This window comes from Mytilus trossulus, chromosome 1 (genome assembly GCF_036588685.1).
Source record: "Mytilus trossulus isolate FHL-02 chromosome 1, PNRI_Mtr1.1.1.hap1, whole genome shotgun sequence".
Lineage (NCBI taxonomy): Eukaryota > Metazoa > Mollusca > Bivalvia > Mytilida > Mytilidae > Mytilus > Mytilus trossulus.
Genome location: NC_086373.1, coordinates 35,681,740 through 35,708,730, shown reverse-complemented (window position 1 = coordinate 35,708,730; position 26,991 = coordinate 35,681,740). Strand labels below are relative to the sequence as shown.

Sequence of the window (26,991 nt, the reverse complement as noted above, 5' to 3'; positions counted from 1 at the left end):
CAATATTCCCCAATATTCATGCAATAACCCTATAGTATTGGTTGTATTCCTTGCATTTGAGGAAAAGATACCTTCAAAATCCCATTCAACAGAGTGTTTGAAAGAAGGTATAATTACTATTCAAAATAGACATCAGCCATTTGATTCTGTTATATGATTTTAGATTCCATTGGTATTGAATAAAGATCCAGAACAAGATGAGTTAGGTAATCCTATAATGGGAGCTGATGGCAAACCTAAATATAGATGTGGATTTAGAATTGGTGGAGGAATAGACCAAGATAATTCAAAGAGCCCTCAAGGCTACCCTGATAAGGTAACTTACACATGATAAAAGACTTATTCGAATGTTAGGCTGCAATTTCTTTTATGTGTATCAGAGTTTATTTTTAGATTTAAAGTGGCTTTACATACAATCAGAAGCAATTATAATACAACTTCTTTTTTGAGTTATCTCCCTTGAGCTGTGATTTTAGAAAGTTTTTGAATAAATACTTAGGCTATTTATTGTCACTGTGAATTTCCGCAAATCTGAGATACATGTCCTATTAGGCATACCAGTGTTTTGTAGATTTCTTTAATCTAAACTGTGCTTAAAAAAAATTTAATTGTTTATATCTATTGACGTGAGCTCCCTTTTGTTTTTTATAAATTTTAGATTTTATGTTTCAGAGTTCTGGGGTTTTATTTATTAAAAAAGGGTAGATTTTCCTGTTTTCGGACAAAAATTCAAGATTGCTTTCACCAACTTGCAAGAAATTGTGGTTAATTGTTTATATCTATTAAAATGAGCTTCCTTTCAAGCTTTTACGTTTCTGAGTTACAGGGTTTTATCCATAAAAAGGGGGGATTTTCCAGTTTTCAGACAAATACTCAAAAATGCTTTCAGCAGTTCTTATGAAACTGTGGTGAATGATTTATATCTATTGATGTAAGCTCCCTTTTGATTTTTATAAATTTCTAATATGACAATTATTAATTAAACTTTATTTGTTTATAGTCAGATTTACTAAGTATTGCGCAACAGCACAGTTTATTGCACAACAGCAAGAAATCTTAAATTAAACACAAATTTAATTCATATTACCAATTTCAAGTTCTTTGACGACATTTATTCTGAAACCTATAATACGTCAAATATTTAATAACAATCCAAATTCAGACCTGTATAGTGTCCATTTTTGCCCCAATTGTTCAGGGTTGGACCTATCCAGGCATATCCAGCTGGGCTTAGTAAGCCATTTATTTCACAGGAACTATAAATCTGAGTTCCATGAAATTTGGTATCAAGCTTTAAGTGATGCATTTTCATATTCATCCACACTGAAAATTTATTGACTCTTAAACATGGTGGCCATTTACACATGGCTGGAGAACACAGTTATTTGGTAGTGCATTCATTTTAGACAATAAATTCAAATTAAAAAATAGCACCTGTTCTATCTCAAAAAGATTTTTACAGTGTAGTGTACTACCAGTGGGAGAAATACTATCAAAATTATAGAATATTCTCCAAGCTCTAACTCAAAATACTGACAGTTCTGTGTTAAGGGGATCTATAATTCAGTTTGACAGCTGGCCCGAGACCACAATTAATTCTTCTATCATTTCTTTATAACGTTTTGTCGCATTAAAAAAAAATTAACTGTTCTTTTTGTCTAATTTTTTGTGTGAGTAATGTACAGTTCAAGTCCCAAAACATGCAATTTTCAGAAAAATTGCATGTTTACATCATACAAATTTGGCCAATACACATCCATACCCCTTAGGCAAGTCAAGAGATGTTCCGAAAAGTGTAAATATAACCTTTTTGCACCTGGCCTAATCACTCTTTCCTTATTAAAATCAGTTAAAATAAAACATCCAAAAGTTTATTTCAGCTCTCTTCTTTCATTCCCACCCCAGAAAAGCTAAGAAATGAATGAGAAAGGGAAAGAAAAAAAATAAAGAAAAAATACACTATAATTAAAGGGAACTATATTCGTGAACAACGAAAAGCGGGGTCATTAATTGTGGTCTTGGGCCTATTAGGGGCCAAAAACTTGACCAATTCCAATAAAACTTGGCATGATTTAAGCTTAATGTTTTATGAGTCAGTTTACAAAGTTTCATAGCCATATGATATATATTTTAGAAAATGTGGCATTTTTTATATCTCAACTTTGGTTGCTGAATTGTGACGTATAGATAGAAAAATTTCAACTTTCAAATTTTGGCTTCAAAAATCCCCCCAAAACACCAAATTGCACTTTTTTATGTCTCAATGTATAAGATATTATCTATTCAAAGTAAAGGATAGCATACTTAATGTATGAGACTTATAAAAATTTGACAAAAGTTAATTTTATATGTGCCTATGCCAAAAAATAGAGGTTTTCAAATGAAGCGAGGCCTTATATGAAATGTAATATTTTCCACTTACAACAATTTTCTGAAGTTGTTAAGTTAAAACAAAACATTTAACATATCATAAATATTCTTTTCATGTAAATATAAGTTTCAAATAGTATAACACATGAGTTTTACTTGGTCTTAAGCAATGTCAAGCTTAAAATAACAAGTTGTCAATTTAGGCCGTTCCCTGTATTTCCATATTTAATTGCATATAAATGATATTGGAGATGGAAATATGCTTCTTTTTGCCCAAATTCTTGCTAAGATATGATCAAATATGAAGCCTGGATGTAACAAGACTGTTGCTTTTAACTATATATGTAGACAGTATGGTCTGATGCAAAGTTTTTTCAATTTACTGTTTAAAACATGCATGAAATTTCAGTCTTAAAATGCCAATATTTTAACCACCAGCCATCCAAAAGAAGAAAATAAAGGTATCCTGTGAAACAGACAAGTTTAAGCAACCAGTAATAAGTGCTTTTCATATAGATTCAGTGCAATCTGTTTAAAGAAATGCAATTTTTAAGTGCATAGAACTTCATATTTCACTTGCTTCGTACGGACCGCTAGACCTAGACTATTAAAACAGCACATTTTGCACTCTTTTTATGCTTTTATCCACCTTTCTTTGTGTTCAGAGTTCACAAGTGAGTAAAACACATGAAATAAATACCACAAACACAAATAGATATCAGAAAAAAAATGTCAGAGAAAAATTAAGAATGCTGCTTTTGCAAAAATATTGAAAAAAGTGAAAAAGCTACTTTTTGGGCATATTAGCTGAAAAGTTACTTTTTTTACAAATTTCTATCAAATAAAAGTGGAAACCATTTCTTCTCATATAGTTTGACAAATAAATACCAATAGATCATTCAGAGAAGTTGTCAAAGTATAAATTCAAAATTTGCTGAAATGCACCTCTTAGGCCCGAGACCACAATTAATTCTTCTATCATTTCTTTATAACGTTTTGTCGCATTAAAAAAAATTTAACTGTTCTTTTTGTCTAATTTTTTGTGTGAGTAATGTACAGTTCAAGTCCCAAAACATATGCAATTTTCAGAAAAATTTCATGTTTACATCATACAAATTTGGCCAATACACATCCATACCCCTATAGGCAAGTCAAGAGATGTTCCGAAAAGTGTAAATATAACCTTTTTGCACCTGGCCTAATCACTCTTTCCTTATTAAAATCAGTTAAAATAAAACATCCAAAAGTTTATTTCAGCTCTCTTCTTTCATTCCCACCCCAGAAAAGCTAAGAAATGAATGAGAAAGGGAAAGAAAAAAAATAAAGAAAAAATACACTATAATTAAAGGGAACTATATTTGTGAACAACGAAAAGCGGGGTCATTAATTGTGGTCTTGGGCCAGCTTCAGACCTAATAAAATTGACCTATTTTACCTGAACCAAATCACTACTTAATTGACATAAAGATTTAGCACCAAAATTTTTTTAACATGTAATTTCACCCCCATACTTAATATTTCATGCATTAAAAATATCAAGAAATAAATTGGGAAAGTGTATCAAACAAAAATGCAAGTTATACACTGTTTACACTAGGGACTATGTTTGTAGACAACGAAAAACAAAGGATGATAACTGTCCTTGGACCACATATATTAAAGGAGTAGGTCCGGTAAGGACCGATTTTGGCCTCAAATTTAAGGTTCATCTGACAAAAGATTTTGACCACTTTTCAAACACTTAAGTGTCTATTTCATTTGAATCAATTAGTTTATGTGAAAGATTTGAACTGATTTAGTCATTAAAAGCGATCTGATTCAAGCTCAAATATGACAAATCAACTAAATATGGCATTTTTGGGCATTTTTCGGATGGGTTTTGTCAATAATGAAAGTGGCCGCATCAGTGTTCATCCTCAACCTTTATATATGTTATGTATTATCATAAATTACAACTTGCATATCAATATGAAGGATGAACACGAATGCGGCCACTTTCGTTTTACACGAAAAACCATCTAAAATTTAACTAAAAAGCTAGAATTGTGAAGAATTCAGTAATTTAGCATTACTTTAAGGTGCCAGTACCCTATATATGTTCATTGTATAGTCAAAAACAGCCCATATTTATGTAGCAGAAGCACTCTACTGTGCAATAAATAACTAAAAGTTTACATTTTATCAATTTTGTAAAACTGCTATATTTTGAGGACAAAAAGTGCTCTTACTGGACCTACTCCTTTGTCATCAAATTTTCCCAGGAACTCCAAAAGTTGTTAATTTCGTCTCATTGGAAATCATTATCATACCACATCTTTTTTATATTTACTGAAATATGGATTCAAGCTTCATGTGGTTAGGCATTTTCAGATTGATTCCTCATCCACTTTCTATTTACGGTGAGAATACTTGAATTTTATTACACATAAAATTCATAAATTAATATGGCTATAGAATGTTTGAAATTTCAGTCAAATTTTGTCCAGAACAACAAATCAAGGCACTTTGAAAATCTAAATCAGTTTTAATAAGAGCATGATATACCATGTTATGGGTTTCACATTGATTGCTCATCAACATCCTGTTTACCAAAAATATTTAATACCTTGGGTTTAACTTGTGAGTACATGTGGTCCGAGAACACAATTAATTCGTAGTGCATTTCTTTTAGAACATAAATGAAAATTAAAAAAATCCCACCTGCGCTTTCTCAATGAAATGTTTACAGTGTGTTGTACTACTTTTGGGACAAATTATATCAAAATTATAGAAAACTTCATCGCCTCAAACTCAAAATATGGACAATTTTGTGTTTAGGGTGTCTTGAAATCTTTTGACAGCTTCCGAAGTGCTAATTTTTAACCTTTTTCAGCTGGACCGAATCACTACTTTCCTGTAAAATTCTGGACCCAAATTTTTTTACAGTGTAATTTCACCCCCCTACTTACAATTTGAGGCATTAAACATGGAGAAATAAATTTGGAAGGGGTATAAAAATTATTGGCAAGTAACCCACTGTTAACACTAGGGACTATATTCGTGAACAACGAAAATCAAGGGACGACAATTGTGGTCTCGGACCTAATAGGATAGAAAGAGTTGACAAATCTTAAAAAAACTTGGTATGACCAAAGCTTAATTAATTATAACACTGCTTGCAAAGTTTCATAACAATAGGATATATATTATAGACAATATGTTAAATTCAATACTCATCTTTGCGTGTTAAATTTTGACGTTAAAATTGAATAATTTCAACTATCAACATTATGGGCTTTGAAAATTTAAATATTGCAAAAAAATACTTTTTAAATGCCCTAATATATCATTTATTATGTACTTAAAGCAATAGAGTACTCATTTGATTTATCAGACTTAGCATAATTATTCAAAAGTGAAATTTATATCAGCCTGGGCCTAAAAATTGAGGTTTTTCAATGAAAGGGGGCCTTACATGAAGATGTAATATTTTCCAGCAATTTTAAATTTGTGAAGCTTTTTGGTTATAAATAATCCTTACATATGTATTGAATGTACTTTAAATGGAAAGAAAAGTCACAAATAACATATCATATTAGTTTAAAAGGGTCTTAAGCCAAGTAAGACTGGAAAAAAATAAGGGTCAATTTAGGCCGTGCCACATATTGACATTTAAAAATGCATATTGAGGCTATAAGAAATAAAAAATTATGTCTTTTTTATCATTTCTATACTCATGTGACATGATACAACAAATCTAAGCACAAAAAGGCTCTTGCAATTAACTTTTCTTACAGAGAGTATGGTCTGATACAAAGATTTTTGCCTTTTTAATGAAATACTTGAATGCAATTTTAGTCTCAACAGGCTTATATTTAAACCACTTGCTATCCTACAGAAGAAAAAAAGATATTATGTGAGATGGAACAGGTACAATAGACATTGTAAAGTGCTTTGGATACAAATTTAGTGAGGTCTTAATTGTGGACTTCAAATTTTATGTACCAAGAACCCCACTTTTGACTTCATCCAAACAGGGCGTTAGACAAGGGTCTTTATACAACACATTTTGTACATATTGTCTGAGATAATCTTCTTTTCTGTAGATTCTGAGTTCATAAACAAGTAAAAGAACTAGATAAAGGCATAGAAACACAAGTATTGACACATGAAAACCTGTAAGATAGAAAGTCAGGATGCCATGTATGCATCAATATTGAAAAAGCCTTAAAATGCTTATTTTGACCATAAATTGCCAAAATTGGTCATTTTTGCAGAAATTCTATAAAATAAAAGTTTAAATCCTTTAGTTTCATGCTATTTGACAAATTGACACCACCAAATCATTTAGGGAAGTTGCCAAATTACAGATTCTATTTTTACAGACTTCACCTCTTAGGTCCGAGAACACAATTAATTCGTAGTGCATTTCTTTTAGAACATAAATGAAAATTAAAAAAATCCCACCTGCGCTTTCTCAATGAAATGTTTACAGTGTGTTGTACTACTTTTGGGACAAATTATATCAAAATTATAGAAAACTTCATCGCCTCAAACTCAAAATATGGACAATTTTGTGTTTAGGGTGTCTTGAAATCTTTTGACAGCTTCCGAAGTGCTAATTTTTAACCTTTTTCAGCTGGACCGAATCACTACTTTCCTGTAAAATTCTGGACCCAAATTTTTTTACAGTGTAATTTCACCCCCCTACTTACAATTTGAGGCATTAAACATGGAGAAATAAATTTGGAAGGGGTATAAAAATTATTGGCAAGTAACCCACTGTTAACACTAGGGACTATATTCGTGAACAACGAAAATCAAGGGACGACAATTGTGGTCTCGGACCTAATAGGATAGAAAGAGTTGACAAATCTTAAAAAAACTTGGTATGACCAAAGCTTAATTAATTATAACACTGCTTGCAAAGTTTCATAACAATAGGATATATATTATAGACAATATGTTAAATTCAATACTCATCTTTGCGTGTTAAATTTTGACGTTAAAATTGAATAATTTCAACTATCAACATTATGGGCTTTGAAAATTTAAATATTGCAAAAAAATACTTTTTAAATGCCCTAATATATCATTTATTATGTACTTAAAGCAATAGAGTACTCATTTGATTTATCAGACTTAGCATAATTATTCAAAAGTGAAATTTATATCAGCCTGGGCCTAAAAATTGAGGTTTTTCAATGAAAGGGGGCCTTACATGAAGATGTAATATTTTCCAGCAATTTTAAATTTGTGAAGCTTTTTGGTTATAAATAATCCTTACATATGTATTGAATGTACTTTAAATGGAAAGAAAAGTCACAAATAACATATCATATTAGTTTAAAAGGGTCTTAAGCCAAGTAAGACTGGAAAAAAATAAGGGTCAATTTAGGCCGTGCCACATATTGACATTTAAAAATGCATATTGAGGCTATAAGAAATAAAAAATTATGTCTTTTTTATCATTTCTATACTCATGTGACATGATACAACAAATCTAAGCACAAAAAGGCTCTTGCAATTAACTTTTCTTACAGAGAGTATGGTCTGATACAAAGATTTTTGCCTTTTTAATGAAATACTTGAATGCAATTTTAGTCTCAACAGGCTTATATTTAAACCACTTGCTATCCTACAGAAGAAAAAAAGATATTATGTGAGATGGAACAGGTACAATAGACATTGTAAAGTGCTTTGGATACAAATTTAGTGAGGTCTTAATTGTGGACTTCAAATTTTATGTACCAAGAACCCCACTTTTGACTTCATCCAAACAGGGCGTTAGACAAGGGTCTTTATACAACACATTTTGTACATATTGTCTGAGATAATCTTCTTTTCTGTAGATTCTGAGTTCATAAACAAGTAAAAGAACTAGATAAAGGCATAGAAACACAAGTATTGACACATGAAAACCTGTAAGATAGAAAGTCAGGATGCCATGTATGCATCAATATTGAAAAAGCCTTAAAATGCTTATTTTGACCATAAATTGCCAAAATTGGTCATTTTTGCAGAAATTCTATAAAATAAAAGTTTAAATCCTTTAGTTTCATGCTATTTGACAAATTGACACCACCAAATCATTTAGGGAAGTTGCCAAATTACAGATTCTATTTTTACAGACTTCACCTCTTAGGTCCGAGAACACAATTAATTCGTAGTGCATTTCTTTTAGAACATAAATGAAAATTAAAAAAATCCCACCTGCGCTTTCTCAATGAAATGTTTACAGTGTGTTGTACTACTTTTGGGACAAATTATATCAAAATTATAGAAAACTTCATCGCCTCAAACTCAAAATATGGACAATTTTGTGTTTAGGGTGTCTTGAAATCTTTTGACAGCTTCCGAAGTGCTAATTTTTAACCTTTTTCAGCTGGACCGAATCACTACTTTCCTGTAAAATTCTGGACCCAAATTTTTTTACAGTGTAATTTCACCCCCCTACTTACAATTTGAGGCATTAAACATGGAGAAATAAATTTGGAAGGGGTATAAAAATTATTGGCAAGTAACCCACTGTTAACACTAGGTACTATATTCGTGAACAACGAAAATCAAGGGACGACAATTGTGGTCTCGGACCATGTACCTGGCAATAGTAGTCCAGTCGATTTGTGCAGATTTTTGACAAAATTGCTCAGATTGTGGTAAAAGCATGAAATTTGGAATAGTGCCATTATATGTCATGGACAACATTTTAAGCTATGGACCCACTCTGTAAGTCAAAATTTACGGAAGAGGCGGCCATTTTAAAATGGCGGCCGTTTGATCTCTATAGATTAATAAAAAGAATTCTAAAAAAAATATTAGAGAAGATATTGACATGAAACCTGGGTAATATAATAACAGTGCTGATTCCAATTGTCTTGTTGAACAATTTTTTTTTAAATATTACCCATATTGAAGGGCGGCCATCTTGAAAAATCTTTGTTTTTTAAGCCAAAAAAGGTAGTCATTATTCGATGAAAATTAACATAATAAAAAAAAAAACAATGCCGAAGATATAAACATGTATTTGTTTGAGCTATATAAACAGGACGAAAAGCAAATCTATGAACCCCCCTCCCCGAGTTTTTCTTCTGTTTCGTAGAGGGTACAAATTACTTTATATTTTCCGACAATGTACATGTCTCTAGTGTTCAAAAGTAATCGACATAGTTAAAACGCGACCACGAAGAAGATCATAAAATGAACTATTACTCTAAAAGCAATATTCCTGCCACCGCTTGTTCAACATAGAATAACAGGAGAATTTTATTTTACAAGTATAAATATAGCAAGAAAATATTTGTATACCTGTCATTTATAATAGTTGGCTAATTACAGGATAATTCGTTTTGTTGAAATTGTTCATTTGAAACAACTTTCAAAAACCTTGATTGCAGACATAATGAATTTCATATCATACAAGTAATTAATGTTATAGGAAGACCAACTGCTCAAATGTTCTCAATTATATTTAACAAAAATGAAATGTACATGATTTGTCAAACCTTACTCTGTCTATCATGTTCTATCACATTGTCCTCCACATTTACATACGTAATACTGCCTTTACACATTTGCATTTCCGTAGTAACCGTGTTCACTTTGACTTATCAGTTAAGCGCTTGCTGCAGGAAGTTATTATAAAGTCAGATGGTATATTCTTCCCAGATGACAAGGACTGTCATCTGAGGACTTCATATGTATTAATTTTTTGGTAGCCATTTTGAATGATGGCCATTTTGAAAACATGAATTTCCAATATAACATTATTCGCTAATATTATTTATTCACTGTTTGCATTCACACTTTTGATATTTATGAAATGGTCAGATAAGGCATGCACATGTTTACAAAATAAAGATATCAGTATAAGAATTTCTAACTGTTACTTACACATTTGCCTAAGTAACTTTGTAAAACAGAATTTACGAATATAATATAATTTATGACTGAACGTTGTTGTTGCAAAATATCAAAATTGTAGATTTCCAAAACACTGGAGCTAGATATCAGAAGAAAATAATGAGCGTTTAGACTAGAAGGAATGTGTGAAACGGCAAGAGAGGACATGTGAGGGTTTGCATGCAATGGCAAGCAGATCCAAACAGAACAGACATAGACATTTGAGCTGGCAATCACTCTTTTTGATGCAGGCATACAACAATGTTGGGTCTTGAATTTGTTTTTCTTCCGCTCAGTTTGAAACAGTTGAATGAGGGTAATGGAACTGCAGAAGCACTCTAGAAGGCACAAATCCTGTCAAACAAATTTTCAGACCTCAAAATATTTCATCAGTAAAAGGGAAAACATACTTCTGATGTTGAAGATAAATTGCCAGTTGAAAGAAAACAAGAAGTAACTAGACACTGTTTAGTGATACTGAATCAGAATCAACACAAACAATGACTGCAATGTATTTTTTCTGTGGTGATGTATCAGAAGATCTCCATGATACTTCGAAATTTAAAAATCGACAAAAAATGGGACATGACTGTGCACCTGTACTACAAGACATATTTCCTTAGCCAAAGTAAGAGCTGGAGATGTTAAATCACCAGTATCCTGCTTGATGATTGATAAAACTTGACATAGCAAATAGGCAGAATAAAAGACATAGAAAGAAAGCCAAGAATCTTTTATCCTTGGAGTTGTGCTTTTCAAAATAATAGAATAGATTGACGACACACGGTCTGGCAGAGGTATTGTACCAATCTCCAAGCTTGCAGATCACGCTAAATTGTACAATAAACGCCTGGAACAACTAGTAGTTACATTGTATCATGGAAGGAAGGACTGATGCAACGCATCTAACAAAATAGGAATGTAACTAACAAAGGATATATGCAAGCATACAAGGTTCCTTAGTATGAATGATACAGGATGGCCAACCATCGAGACACAATCCAGTAATATCGATGAGTGGAAGACAATACTCGCCATTTCTCAGCTATAATAGTTCAATTGTGCAACTCGTCATCGAAGGGATGCAACTGCAACTGATCAGTCCTCCGTTAGAGAGTAAGATGTCTCAAAGATTGTGGAACGGATTCATTTTGAAAGCCTACAATGAATGTCCCTGTAAACCTTTCTATAGTAGCAAGCCTAACCCTTCAAACTATTCTAGTTACTTTGACTCTGAAGAGGCATTCCCCATCACGACTTAAACATTTTGTAAAAGACATGGCCTGTTTCAGAACTTCCCCAACATATTCATTGAGAATCCAGAGAAAGACGCAACCATTCATGTGTGCTTGCATATCATCTATGGTAGCTAGTATTCAATTTTTCATAAATGTTGTATTAATCATTCCTTCCATGACAACTAATATTTACTAAGAACGTTTACTGTACCATTTTTCCATATCATCAATTTCAAATATTAAAACAATATCTGTTCCAGACTGTGAGCCGTCACTGTTTTCTATTATTTTGACAAGCCCCATTGCAATGGATATATAACAGATTTTTGACTTTCTTTCTGTGTTTCGAATTCTGTCTTATTAACTTGTTGCGCAGTTTTAACACACATTTAGCATGAGATCGGCTTCTGAAATATTAAACTTCAGAACTGTATCTGGCTAAAAGAACAATGGTTAGTAGTTCAAGTGACGGTCACATACTCTATTGTCAATCACAATTGTTGATGCTTCATGATGAAAGTCAGATACCTCATCACAAAGAAATAAAGAAATATCTGCAATCATTGTTCCTGTTGATTCATCACAACTGTGGCTGGTTATTCTACTGGGTTTTTCAATCCTTGACTCATTTTGTTTTTCCTGACTATATATATTAAGATTTGCTTTGACAGGATAAGTACCTTTTGCTTTGTGATTCTCCTATTGTATGGCCTTCATCAACGTTGAACAGTTGTATGCTTATAAAAAATGACTGATTACCAGCTCAAATATCTATGTCTGCTCTTTTTGTATTTGCTTGGCATTGTAAATCATCACGTGTCCTCTCTTCCCGGTGCGGAATTCGTTATTTATTTATTAGATTTGTTCAACTCTAGTGATTTTGATACCTACGTATTTTTCCTGTTCAACATACAGTGCTCATATTTTATATACGGATTTTTTTAATGGTAAAACACTACCTAAGCCCTACATACTAAACTGCAATTAAAAGAATTTACGTATTTCTTTAAATACATTTATTTGTTAACATAAGCATACCTAATTTAAGCACTTGGTGAATATATCTTATATGAAAAGCAACAGTCATTCATAAATGAATAGCAAAACTAGTTGTAAATGCATATAAAACTTAGCATTAATTCAAAAAACAATTTAGGATAGCGAATAATAATATATTATTATTTACGTTTATTTCACAATTTACGTTTCCAAAATGGCCACCATTCAAGATGGCCACTAAATACTTCAATAGTCCTCAGTATATATTCTTTGTCATAAGAAATACAAAAGTTTATCAAAATTAGTTAAGTAACATATTTTTCATATTTTTTCTAATAATTTTTATTGACTTTTTGGACACGATTTCAAAATGGCCGCCCAGAGCCGCCATTTTGATTTTCTGAATTGGGTCCATAGCTATAAATGTTAGTTATGACCCCAACTAACACTCTGCAAAGTTTGATGCTTTTACCACCTTCTGAGCAATTGTTTCACATTTCGACTGGACTATAGCTAACAGTTCAAATTGTTTGAGTAAGAGTTACCAGATCCCAATATTTGTTTTTATATGAAGACTGCAAACATGAGTACCTTGGATTAAATATTAAGATGAAGCAAGTTGAGGGAAATATTAGTTTTTGGTTTAAAAGAGTGTGAAAAATGAAAAGAAAGATTGTTTTTGCTGTACTTTGACCAAAAGTTTTCTTTTAAAATTCAAGTCTTAAGTTTCACATATGTACTTAAAAGTATACCTTGTTTACATAGACTTTAACTTTTCCATTCATTCATTATCAATGGTGATTAAATGTGGTCTTGTGGTTAGCCATTTGCCTTGAGTGTAGGAGGTTATGTGTTTGATCCCTGACAAGGTCAAACCAAATACTTTTAAATTTGTATTTACTGTTTCAAGCACCTGGAATTGAGAAGTAAGAAACAAGACAGAGTGTCCAAGTAGGACACTGTGTTGACCTATAGAATATTTCCTTATGAGCTTTAGAGGTCCTGAAATATGAATTAATGTCTGACATTTCTAGTTAATTTTCGGTAGGTCAGACTACTATTGCCAACTGTCTGCCCAAATGTTAGAAAGATTTTTTTCCATTTTTCTTTCTGATCTTTATATCTGCCCAGTAAAGTATGTTTTGGTCAGTCAGATCTTTTTATTTGCCTGACCAAATATTGGGCTTAAATTTCAAACTTTCAAGTAAACTTATTAATTTGCAGTGGAGGTTCATTCTTATCTAATAGATATTGTGTCATTCTGCATATGTACGAAATATTTGCCACTATACCAGTCCTTGATTGTCATGTCAGCATTTTTGCTATTTTTAGGGTTAATCCTGTGATGTGCTCTTGTCTTTCCTATATGCCTTAGACTCAATTTTGTGTTCAGTTCTATAAAACATATAATTAGATCCTGTTTGATGTACAAGAAAATAATAGTGTTAAACCATATTAAAAGAATTAAGAATTTCAAGATATCAGACCAAAGTATATAAACACACTATCATTTGTCGATCTGTTGAAAGAAAGATTTGTTTTAAACTTTGATCGATATGCCATGATTGTAAAAAAAACAGATTCTAATTTTGATATTAAACTGTTAATTATTTCAATCAAAGAGTTTGATCATAGTTTTTATTACTTTGATTAAATGAGGTATATTATACCTTTGCATGTTTAGAAATACCTGTTTATAAATAAACATTGAAGTAACAAGAAATCTTTTGTTACATTGTAATGCTAGTACCTTCTTTCAGAGCCAAACCTCTGATGCAAGAGGATATTAGTCATTGTAATCATACTACCCCTTTTATGGTTTTTAAATGGTCAATGCGTTTGTTGTTTTTTTAGGCTTATGTAAGTTTCTCAATTGCAATAAGTAATTAGGTAATTATATTTAGTTTATGTAGGATAGAAAGGTGTCATATGAGTTTGACCTCATTTTCATGGTTCCATGATGTTTAATGCCTAAATCTTATTTAGCTCACAAAATCATTTTGTGAAATTGTGGTATACATTCATTTGAAAGGATTACTAAAAAAATATATTTTAACTACATTAGTATCTATGGTGAACTTCTGTTTTCTGCTCTTTGGATGGTTGTCTCTTTGACACATTCCCCACTTTCAGTCTCTATTCTATTATAAAAGACTGCTTGTAGCAAAATGTCTTTTTGGGTTAGGCTCATACTTAAATGTGAATGTCAAAAACTCAACATGTTTGGAATTTTTCAAAGATACTTGTTTACAGTAGTCAGCACTTTTTATGCTGACATGAATTATCATTGATATGGTTATATTTATGAATTAACTGTTTTAATACAAAATTTTGATTTTTTGATATACTAAGGCTTTTCTACCTTAGGCATAGATTACCTTAGCTGGATTTGGCAAAACTTTTAGGAATTTTGGTCCTCAATGCTCCTCAACTTTGTACTTTATTTGGCCTTTTTCACTTTTTTGGATTTGAGCGTCACTGATGAGTCTTTTGTAGCCATGCAAAACATGCGTCTGGCGTATATACAAAATTTAGTCCTGGTATCTATGATGAGTTTATTTTTTGGTTGTAGAAATTTGAGGCTAATGGAAAATGATGGTTACTGTTTAAGAAATAATTCCTTCATGTCATGCTCTATGCTCATTTTAACATGGGTAGGCATTATATTTGTCGATATTTTACACTGAGCGTTAGCGGGGTGTAAAATGTGGTCAAATATAATGCCTACCCATGTTAAAATGAGCATAGAGCATGACATGAAGGAATTATTTTGATTCTAACATGACAAATACAATATATTTCTAGGTCGAAGCGTACGAAAATACAGTAAGACTGTGGCTGTTCCCGTTTCCTCCCCGAGGAGTTTGTATATTACATTTCATATTTGTTAAGTTTAAAAACTACGACCATGGTAAATATATGTTGTTTGATAAAAATATATAATAAAATTTTATGCTTGCTGCTTAAATGTAAATATTTAAAAGGATAACGATGGAAATAACGTTAATATAAAAAGTCTGTGCGCATGTGTAAAACATACTTTTTGTGCTCATTAGAACTTGGCTTTGTTAACAAAGCGTAATAACGACGTCATATTAGAATATTCCAGAAATTATTGCAAAGTTTTAATTAATGCAAAAATATGACAGAATAGGGTTTGCAAAAACAAAAATTTGCATTCATATAAATTTCAGTACCGGTAGTAATTTCCCAAAAAGGCTTCACATAATGTATGTTTTGTATTATTGGTAGTTAGGGCCAACTGATGGGTTGCTCTAACATATTTACAAATTCTTAGATTGAACGTCAATGTAAAAAGATTGGGTTTCAGACTTTCAATTGACCATATCCATGGTAAAGATACAATTTTTTTACCACATGTTATTCACAGCTAGTCCCACAGAAATGGCGCCCATCTCAATGATGTCTAGTTATATCTCATATGTTTACCAGTAACTTTAATAAGGATCACAATAGTAAATACATACATTTATTTCTGAATTTATAGTATTCTTCTTCATTACTTCAGTATATATGGTAGAGATGGCCTCACAGGACACATTAGTACCAATGTAAATAAGTCATTTTATTTGTTTATAACCCTGCTTCAAAGTTTGTTTTGTCAATATGTAATCTTTTCTGTGTTCTGGGGGGGTAAGGAAAAATTATTTTCTCAGTTTATTAAAGTTTTGAGTACAAAATTTAGTTGAACCTACCTATTGTTTTAAATTTTTCAAAAACAAGAATGCTATTGCTTTTTATTTATATTGCTTTCTGCTTTATTAAACACAACCAACATACTTTCACTTAAAGTACAATGTGCATAGATGCATATCGTGAAGTACAGATAAGAATTTCTATTTTACAATTTATTTTAGCACTTTTAACCTTTTGTGTATGACATTGCAAAATTGTTTTTAATAAAGTTCATTTAAAATGTAATAAATCAGCAATCTATTACATAGTCATCCATTTGACTTTTCTCTCGAGATGAAATAGATTTTAGAATGTATTAAATGAGATTTACTTTACATACGTATGTAAATATTAGTGTGTACAGTTCTTATTTTACGTGGTCATACTCAAGTATAGGTACTTGGTTGTATACATCCCCATAACGATGAGAAACTTCAATTTTGCCAATTGTGGAGTTATATATATCTGATAAAACAAAGTACAAAGCTAAAGTTTGAAATTTACAGCACCACAAATTCTCAACATAAAATATTATTATTTCTTTATCTTTATACTTAAGTTGAAATATTCCCCCTACTAAATCTTGACATTATGATGTCTCTCTTAAAATTACTTATATTCAAGGTCTATATAGATATATTGTATTGAAAATGAAAGAGGTACATGTGAATGACCAACTATAAATATAATTTATTTCAATATTCTATGATCATATAAACACCCCACTTCCTTATTTGGTTTAGAGAATAATAAGAAATGTTGATACATTCTTTAAACAAATATTTAAAATGTAATTTCTATTTAGAATTGATTAGATATTGTACAATGGTATGTGCTTTGGTCTCTTTTATTGCATCCTACAACAAATATAAGGCCTTGACGTTGAAAAGAATTTTTGTTTTGATGTCAAAAGACAGAAAACTTGTCAATCAATAGAGTTCTTAAAGTTTTATAGACAATATTTATGGTTTAGATGTTAAATAAAATTTTGCTTCATTTTATATGTAACTTGTCAAACTTTTTGGTTTGAGAAAACAAAGTTGATTAAATACTGTAACATTGTAAATGTAGTCTTATTCTACATATGACCAAATAATTCAAAGGGGTGGTGATGAAAAAAGCATGGTAAAAGTGACCTCTTATTGTGTCTCTCTTCGACTTGTGAGTTATGATCCCGCTATGGTATCGTCAGCCTCTACTTGTGAGTTATGACCCCCCCTATGGTATCGTCAGCCTCTACTTGTGAGTTATGATTCCCCTATGGTATCGTCAGCCTCTACTTGTGAGTTATGATCCCCCTATGGTATCGTCAGCCTCTACTTGTGAGTTATGATCCCCCCTATGGTATCGTCAGCCTCTACTTGTGAGTTATGATCCGCTATGGTGTCGTCAGCCTCTACTTGTGAGTTATGACCCCCCCTATGGTATCGTCAGCCTCTACTTGTGAGTTATGATTCCCCTATGGTATCGTCAGCCTCTACTTGTGAGTTATGATCCCCCCTATGGTTTCCTCAGCCTCTACTTGTGAGTTATGATTCCCCTATGGTATCGTCAGCCTCTACTTGTGAGTTATGATTCCCCTATGGTATCGTCAGCCTCTACTTGTGAGTTATGATCCCCCCTATGGTTTCGTCAGCCTCTACTTGTGAGTTATGACCCCCCCTATGGTATCGTCAGCCTCTACTTGTGAGTTATGATTCCCCTATGGTATCGTCAGCCTCTACTTGTGAGTTATGATCCCCCTATGGTATCGTCAGCCTCTACTTGTGAGTTATGATCCCCCCTATGGTATCGTCAGCCTCTACTTGTGAGTTATGATCCCCCCTATGGTTTCGTCAGCCTCTACTTGTGAGTTATGATCCCCCTATGGTTTCGTCAGCCTCTACTTGTGAGTTATGATTCCCCTATGGTATCGACAGCCTCTACTTGTGAGTTATGATTCCCCCTATGGTGTCGTCAGCCTCTACTTGTGAGTTATGATCCGCTATGGTATCGTCAGCTTCTACTTGTGAGTTATGATCCTCCCTATGGTTTCGTCAGCCTCTACTTGTGAGTTATGATTCCCCTATGGTTTCGTCAACCTCTACTTGTGAGTTATGATTCCCCCTATGGTGTCGTCAGCCTCTACTTGTGAGTTATGATCAGCTATGGTATCGTCAGCCTCTACTTGTGAGTTATGATCCCCCCTATGGTGTCGTCAGCCTCTACTTGTGAGTTATGATCAGCTATGGTATCGTCAGCCTCTACTTGTGAGTTATGATCCCCCCTATGGTTTCGTCAGCCTCTACTTGTGAGTTATGATTCCCCTATGGTTTCGTCAGCCTCTACTTGTGAGTTATGATTCCCCTATGGTATAGACAGCCTCTACTTGTGAGTTATGATACCCCTATGGTATCGACAGCCTCTACTTGTGAGTTATGATCCCGCTATGGTATCGTCAGCCTCTACTTGTGAGTTATGATCCCGCTATGGTATCGTCAGCCTCTACTTGTGAGTTATGATCCCCCCTATGGTTTCATCAGCCTCTTCTTGTGAGTTATGATCCCCCCTATGGTATCGTCAGCCTCTACTTGTGAGTTATGATCCCCCCTATGGTTTCGTCAGTCTCTACTTGTGAGTTATGATTCCCCTATGGTATCGACAGCCTCTACTTGTGAGTTATGATTCCCCTATGGTATCGACAGCCTCTACTTGTGAGTTATGATCCCCCTATGGTATCGTCAGCCTCTACTTGTGAGTTATGATTCCCCTATGGTTTCGTCAGCCTCTACTTGTGAGTTATGATTCCCCTATGGTATAGACAGCCTCTACTTGTGAGTTATGATACCCCTATGGTATCGACAGCCTCTACTTGTGAGTTATGATCCCGCTATGGTATCGTCAGCCTCTACTTGTGAGTTATGATCCCGCTATGGTATCGTCAGCCTCTACTTGTGAGTTATGATCCCCCCTATGGTTTCATCAGCCTCTTCTTGTGAGTTATGATCCCCCCTATGGTATCGTCAGCCTCTACTTGTGAGTTATGATCCCCCCTATGGTTTCGTCAGTCTCTACTTGTGAGTTATGATTCCCCTATGGTATCGACAGCCTCTACTTGTGAGTTATGATTCCCCTATGGTATCGACAGCCTCTACTTGTGAGTTATGATCCCCCTATGGTATCGTCAGCCTCTACTTGTGAGTTATGATTCCCCTATGGTATAGACAGCCTCTACTTGTGAGTAATGATTCCCCTATGGTATCGACAGCCTCTACTTGTGAGTAATGATTCCCCTATGGTATCGACAGCCTCTACTTGTGAGTTATGATTCCCCTATGGTATCGACAGCCTCTACTTGTGAGTTATGATTCCCCTATGGTATCGACAGCCTCTACTTGTGAGTAATGATTCCCCTATGGTATCGACAGCCTCTACTTGTGAGTTATGATTCCCCTATGGTATCGACAGCCTCTACTTGTGAGTAATGATTCCCCTATGGTATAGACAGCCTCTACTTGTGAGTTATGATTCCCCTATGGTATCGACAGCCTCTACTTGTGAGTTATGATCCCCCTATGGTATCGTCAGCCTCTACTTGTGAGTAATGATCCCCCTGTGGTATCGTCAGCCTCTACTTGTGAGTTATGATTCCCCTATGGTATCGACAGCCTCTACTTGTGAGTTATGATTCCCCTATGGTATCGACAGCCTCTACTTGTGAGTTATGATTCCCCTATGGTATCATCAGCCTCTACTTGTGAGTTATGATTCCCCCATGGTATCGACAGCCTCTACTTGTGAGTAATGATTCCCCTATGGTATCGACAGCCTCTACTTGTGAGTTATGATCCCCCTATGGTATCGTCAGCCTCTACTTGTGAGTTATGATTCCCCTATGGTATCGACAGCCTCTACTTGTGAGTTATGATTCCCCTATGGTATCGACAGCCTCTACTTGTGAGTTATGATCCCCCTATGGAATCGTCAGCCTCTACTTGTGAGTTATGATTCCCCTATGGTATGGACAGCCTCTACTTGTGAGTAATGATTCCCCTATGGTATCGACAGCCTCTACTTGTGAGTAATGATCCCCCTTATGGTATCTTCAGGCTCTTTTTATACGACCGCAAATTTTGAAAAAATTTTCGTCGTACATTGCTATCACGTTGGCATCATCGTCTGCGGCGTCGTCGTAGTCGTCGTCCGAATACTTTTAGTTTTCGCACTCTAACTTTAGTAAAAGTGAATAGAAATCTATGAAATTTTGACACAAGGTTGATGACAACAAAAGAAAGGTTGAGATTGATTTTGGGAGTTTTGGTTTGAACAGTTAAGGAATTAGGGGCCAAAAAAGGGCCCAAATAAGCATTATTCTTGGTTTTCGCACAATAACTTTAGTTTAAGTAAATAGAAATCAATGAAATTTAAACATAATGTTTATGACCACAAAAGGAAGATTGGTATTGATTTTGGGAGTTAAGGTCAAAACAGTTTAGGAATTAGGGGCCAAAAAGGGACCCAAATAAGCATTTTTCTTGGTTTTCGCACCATAACGTTAGTATAAGTAAATAGAAATCTATGAAATTTAAACACAAGGTTAATGACCATAAAAGGAAGGTTGGTATTGATTTTGGGAGTTTTGGTCCCAACAGTTCAGGAAAAAGGGGCCCAAAGGGTCCAAAATTAAACTTTGTTTGATTTCATCAAAATTGAATAATTGGGGTTCTTTGATATGCCGAATCTAACTGTGTATGTAGATTCTTAACTTTTGGTCATGTTTTCAAATTGGTCTACATTAATGATTAAGGTCCAAAGGTTCCAAAATTAAACTTAGTTTGATTTTGACAAAAATTGAATCGGTTGGGTTCTTTGATATGTTGAATCTAAAAATGTACTTAGATTCTTGATTATTGGCCCAGTTTTCAAGTTGGTCCAAATCTGGGTCCAAAATTAAACTTTTTTGTTTTCATCAAAAATTGAATAAATGGGGTTCTTTGATATGCCAAATCTAACTGTGTATGTAGATTCTTAATTTTTGGTCCCGTTTTCAAATTGGCCTACATTAAGGTCCAAAGGGTCCAAAATTAAACTAAGTTTGATTTTAACAAAAATTAAATTCTTGGGCCTCTTTGATATGCCGAATCTAAACATGTACTTAGATTTTTGATTATGGGCCCAGTTTTCAAGTTGGTCCAAATCAGGATCTAAAATTATTATATTAAGTATTGTGCAATAGCAAGTCTTTTCAATAGACCACTTTCGAGTTCATCCGTCACCGGCAAAAACTCGTCAATTATGCACGCCTTTATGACGTCATTTACCAGATAGAGGGGCTCGCCTGTATCCCTGCACTATTTACGTTCATCAAGCGTCTAAGTGATCGTTTTTGTGCAGGATAAACTAGAAATAATGGTTGCTCTGTAGGTACTTACTGACAATTCCCTAATGACAGCAGTGTTGATTGTCTATTTTCAGAATTCAATTTGCCGAATAATTCGTACAATATAGAATTATAATTTTCCAACCAATCGCTCAACATTGTAAGGAAGTGACGACGCCCCTAAACGCACAGATGACGGTGATAAAGGCGCGTATAATTGACGAGTTTTTTCCGGTGACGGATGAACTCGAAAGTGGTCTATTGCACAGTATTGTGCAATGGCAAGAAATATCCAATTTCACAATATTGTGAAATAGCAAATTTTTTTTTAATTAGAGTTATCTTTCTTTGTCCAAAATAGTATCTTATTGCAAGAATTTTTTTTAATTGGAGTTATCTTTCTTTGTCCAGAATCAACTTAAATCTTTGTTATATACAATATACAATGTATATTCACTTTTTACTACCAACTGATAAATTTAAATAATCTTTACCATTCAGTGATAACAAGTAGTTTTTTACATCTTAATATTTTATGATGTATTTAAATGAGTAGTTATTGTTGCAAACTCCATTAGAATATTTTAATTGAGATTAGTTTTGGAATAAGGGAAAGGGGGATGTGATTAAAAAATTGGGTTCAATTTTTCTCATTTGAAATTTCATAAATAAAAAGAAAATTTCTTCAAACATTTTTTTGAGAGGATTAATATTGAACAGCATAGTGAATTGCTCTAAGAGAAAACACAAATGTTAAGTTCATTAGAACACATTCATTCTGTGTCAGAAACCTATGCTGTGTCAACTATTTAATCACAATCCAAATTTAGAGCTGAATCCAGCTTGAATGTTGTGTTCAAACTTGCCCCAACCGTTCAGGGTTCAACCTCTGCGGTCGTATAAAGCTACGCCCTGCGAAGCATCTGGTTATGAATGAAGTCTTAGTTGTAGAATTATAGATAGTGAACTAAATGTGGACAACAGTTCAACATGACTGTTCTTGGAACTTTTTTTTCTATTTTCTGTGTACATGTATATTTGATTTAGGAAAAACTTTACTTTCACGATATAAACCTAATATGAGGTAAACTTTTTATATTTCAGGGTATATATGTCACTTACATACATGACGAAGGACCTGCTGCAAGATGTGGACTTACTGTTCATGACAAAATTTTACAGGTACTTTCAAACATCAAAATATATTGCCTCTTTCAGTTTTATTTGTTTCTCTTGTATTGACAAATGTTGTAATAAAATACCTATATTGGAATTTTAAAACAAACAAAAAAATCTTGTTAAAAATATGATCTTCAAGTTCTATTATTTACTGGTGCATATTTCTTGTATGAATATCTGATGGATTAAAATAAAGTATATGTCCACATGACATATATTCTTTTATCGCACCACAGGTCAATTATCATGTTTTTGATTGGTTTTAAACTCATGTGGTGACCCCCCTGTGGATCTGTAGGGAGTTAGTTAATTTCATAGGGTGTGCATAGCATCATTTTAAAAAAGAAGGTGTGGAATGATTGCCAATGAGAAAACTGTCCACAAGAGACCAAAATGACACAGACATTAACAACTATAGGTCAACATACAGCCTTCAACAATGAGCAAATCCCATACCACACAGTCAGCTATAAAAGGCCCCGATATGACAATGCAAAACAATTCAAACGAGAAAATAAAAGGCCTTATTTGTTTTAAAAAATGGATGAAAAACAAATATGTAACATATAAACAAACGACAACCACTGAAATCTACTGTTAATGGTAATGTCTACTGTTAATGGTAATGGTGAAGTCATTTGTTAATAACTTAAAGTTGTTGTGTTTCATTGTATATTTTTCTACAAAACGCAGCAGCAAAGGTCCAATGTGCAATAAATTCGTTATATAGTTAACTACTGCACCCCTACGGACCATAGAGGGTGAATAAAATTCATAGGGGATTCAGCCTCTGACCTCACCACCTATAGATCTGTAGGGGGTCAATAGCGAACCATATAACTTATAATATTTTAAAACATTTGTTGCAAATTATTGCCTTATTTCACTAATAAGCACAAATACACTTAAGTATTAATAAGTCTTTAAAAGGGCAAAAAGTTGTGAAGGCTGTTATTGTAAGATCATACAAACCACTTTATTCATATCATGGGTGAAAAGTACTTCATTTTCAAGTAGAACTGAATAGGCGAATCATATTGATTGCTACTAAATCTGCTGAATTGAATAGGTACATGATGTTAACTGAATGTTTAAACTTAAACCAATCAGCAAACATAGAGTTGGACATGTAAACAGCAAATTAATTTAAAACATTTATATTTTAGGTAAATGGTCATGACATGACAGTAGTCACACATCGTAAGGCTGTGGAGTATATTCAGAGGAAACCAGTTTTAAACATGCTAGTTTACCGGAAAGGTGTTCCAAATTTACAGACAAAACAACAGCAACCTCAGTTCCAGGCATATAATCAACAATCCGATTACCCGATGCAGTATCAGTAGTTTCGGTTATATTAGGATCAAATTATTTGTTGTATTTTAAATATTTTCAGATAATAATGTTTTCATCACAGCCAGTATAGGACTTGCCTTCGTTAATTCATTTTTATCAAACATATTCAAAGATTCAAAATTGTATAAATCACTGCATACTAAAAATATGTGTTCAGCCTCCAAAAATTCACCAAATTCTTATAACATTTTATATTTTTTAACCCAAAAATTATTTTAATTTAGTGGGTAAAAATTTCTTTTTCATGGGTATAGATGAACTAAGAAATTAAAGTTAAATAAAGACATGAAGGCACATCATTTTATTTAGGATTAAATTTCAAACAGCCTACAAAATTTTCTTGTTGAGTTTGGGTAACATTGATAACAATTATTGGAACATGAAACAAATATTTGAATCTCGGTAAATTTTCAGATGCATATGTTTTCATTTGTACATTAGTGTTAATTTTTTTTGTTACAAATAATAAAGAGGTGCTCGTTGTTAAGATTTTATTTCAATGAATTGTCATTAGTGTTGAATTTTGTGTATTATAGGTAGTAGATGTGAAAATTGAATCACATGTTGTTATGTATTCTGTCTACTAGAAATTGTGGTCATAGAAAATCATAGAAAATATTGCTAAAAAAAGGTAGTTTTTCATACTTAAACATACAACTGAATTGGCTGTTTCAACTGAATTTGATTAAGGAATGAATATAATATTTTTTCTGTCTATGAAGAAATAACATAAAAAATTTGGTGTACACTGAATAAAGCACGTAGCGGGTTATTTAACAGTGTGCACCACATTTTTTATGTTATTTCGAATAGGCCGTCATTTCTTATTATTTAATTCTAAATTCCATTTTAAACCGTAGGAATCCATGAAAAAACGTTGATTATGTCACGGTCATATGACTGAATTATGTCTATAGGCTCATAGCAAAATAATGGCAGCCAATCAGGAGACGTGTTACATCTAAAATTAAATTATTACAAAATAATACAGAATGTAACACAAAGTACAAGAGTGTATATGTTATTTCAAAGTTCAAAGAGAGGATAATATAGATTGGTTCAATATCTACATGTTATTTTTCTTATAATTATAGCATTACAACTTCATTCTTTTGAAATGATTTTTAATATTCATTTACCAGAAGGTAGCCCTTTTCAATTATATATGATGTATGTATAAAACAAACATTAGAAATTAGAATCTTATTTATTGTTTGTCATAAGCAAAACTCTTATGCCTATTCCATCTTCTCTTGTTAGTTTGAAGGCATTTTTGATTCAGATCTTTTCCTCTTGGTATGAAATATACATCATTGATTTCATTGGTTGTTTTTTAAGATGCTGTGGATTCATTTACTTCTAGGGATATCAATTTTCTTTGATATCATGGATATAAGGAAACCACAAATTTTAATGGTTGAAGAAATATAAATTGTCAAAATGGTTTAGTAGTCATCCATACTTGTTAACCATTTTCCAAAATGTGCAAAATGTATACTTGGGGGTAGGGGGTTAAAAAATCGTCATTTTTACTGTACACTTTTTTATCACTATATAAAACAGTCAGATATGTTTAAGTTTTTTTTCAATGCAAATTTCAATATTAAACTAAACTATGATAGACAGGAATTTTTTTTTTTATTAAAAATGATTGCTTCTTGTCTTGAAATCTGAAAAAAGGTTGATGTACACTTTTTGAGGGAGGGTGGGGGTCTGAAAAAGTGTATGTTTTGTACACTTTGGAAAATGGTTGACAATTATGAATGACCCCTTATATACTAAGTTTAAAAAAAACATGAAATTCACTATCTACGAAAATTCCATTTTCCCTCATTCTATGAAAATTAGTTCCTACGATAAAATAATGAACCCACAGTGTATGTAGTTTTTATTCTCATTTGCGATGTTGATCATGCTATATTAGTCAATTGGTTGTATTTACATTTTTATAGTCTTTTTTATTAGGGCATCAAAGTCAATATTGTGTGTTTGCATTGAACACAATTAACCATTTATTGAATGTATGTAAGGTTTTTTTTAAATGTGCTTTATCTCCCATGATCTTTTTTTTTTATACAAGATACGGATCAAAGAGTTTGTAAGATTAAGAATATTGGAGATAGCTTTATTTCAATTCTTGTTTGGGATCTAATAAATACAATTTTTCAAATTTTTGTTTTCTACATGTGCTTAAAAGTTTTTGCTTTGATATTATGCTAGTTTTGATCAAATATGTCAGTACAATGATATGTACTTGTGGTTGGCATTTTTCATTTCATAGAGTTATATTAAGTTATATCAGTTTAATATGTAGGGAGACACTTTTTGGAATTACAGTGGCTTGTTGCACAAGATATTTTAGATTGATGTTTTCCACACTAACACCAATTAAAAATATTTATTGTTTTGTGAAGTGCTTTGAATGAACACTTTTTTTTATACGACCGCAAATTTTGAAAAAATTTTCGTCGTATATTGCTATCACGTTGGCGTCGTCGTCGTCGTGGTCGTCGTCGTCGTCGTCGTCCGAATACTTTTAGTTTTCGCACTCTAACTTTAGTAAAAGTTAATAGAAATCTATGAAATTTTAACACAAGGTTTATGACCACAAAAGGAAGGTTGGTATTGATTTTGGGACTTTTGGTCCCAACATTTTAGGAATTAGGGGCCAAAAAGGGCCCAAATAAGCATTTTCTTGGTTTTCGCGCTATAACTTTAGTTTAAGTTAATAGAAATCTATGAAATTTAAACACAATGTTTATGACCACAAAAGGAAGGTTGGTATTGATTTTGGGAGTTTAGGTCCCAACAGTTTAGGAAATAGGGGCCAAAAGGGACCCAAATAAGCATTTTTCTTGGTTTTCGCACCATAACTTTAGTACAAGTAAATAGAAATCTATGAAATTTAAACAC

General features: G+C 32.9%; 1 protein-coding gene across 1 annotated transcript in view; it reads left to right on the top strand.

Moving 5' to 3' along the window:
- LOC134722894 (tax1-binding protein 3 homolog) overlaps positions 1 to 24,760 on the top strand; it is a 30,771-nt gene extending 6,011 nt beyond the window's left edge. Inside the window, exons 2-4 of the mRNA XM_063586531.1 lie at positions 164 to 316; positions 22,648 to 22,725; positions 23,889 to 24,760. Of these exons, the coding sequence (XP_063442601.1) occupies positions 164 to 316; positions 22,648 to 22,725; positions 23,889 to 24,068 (411 nt within the window). The 3' untranslated portion in view covers positions 24,069 to 24,760. The remainder of the gene's footprint in view (positions 1 to 163; positions 317 to 22,647; positions 22,726 to 23,888) is intronic.
- Positions 24,761 to 26,991: the final 2,231 nt, after the last annotated feature.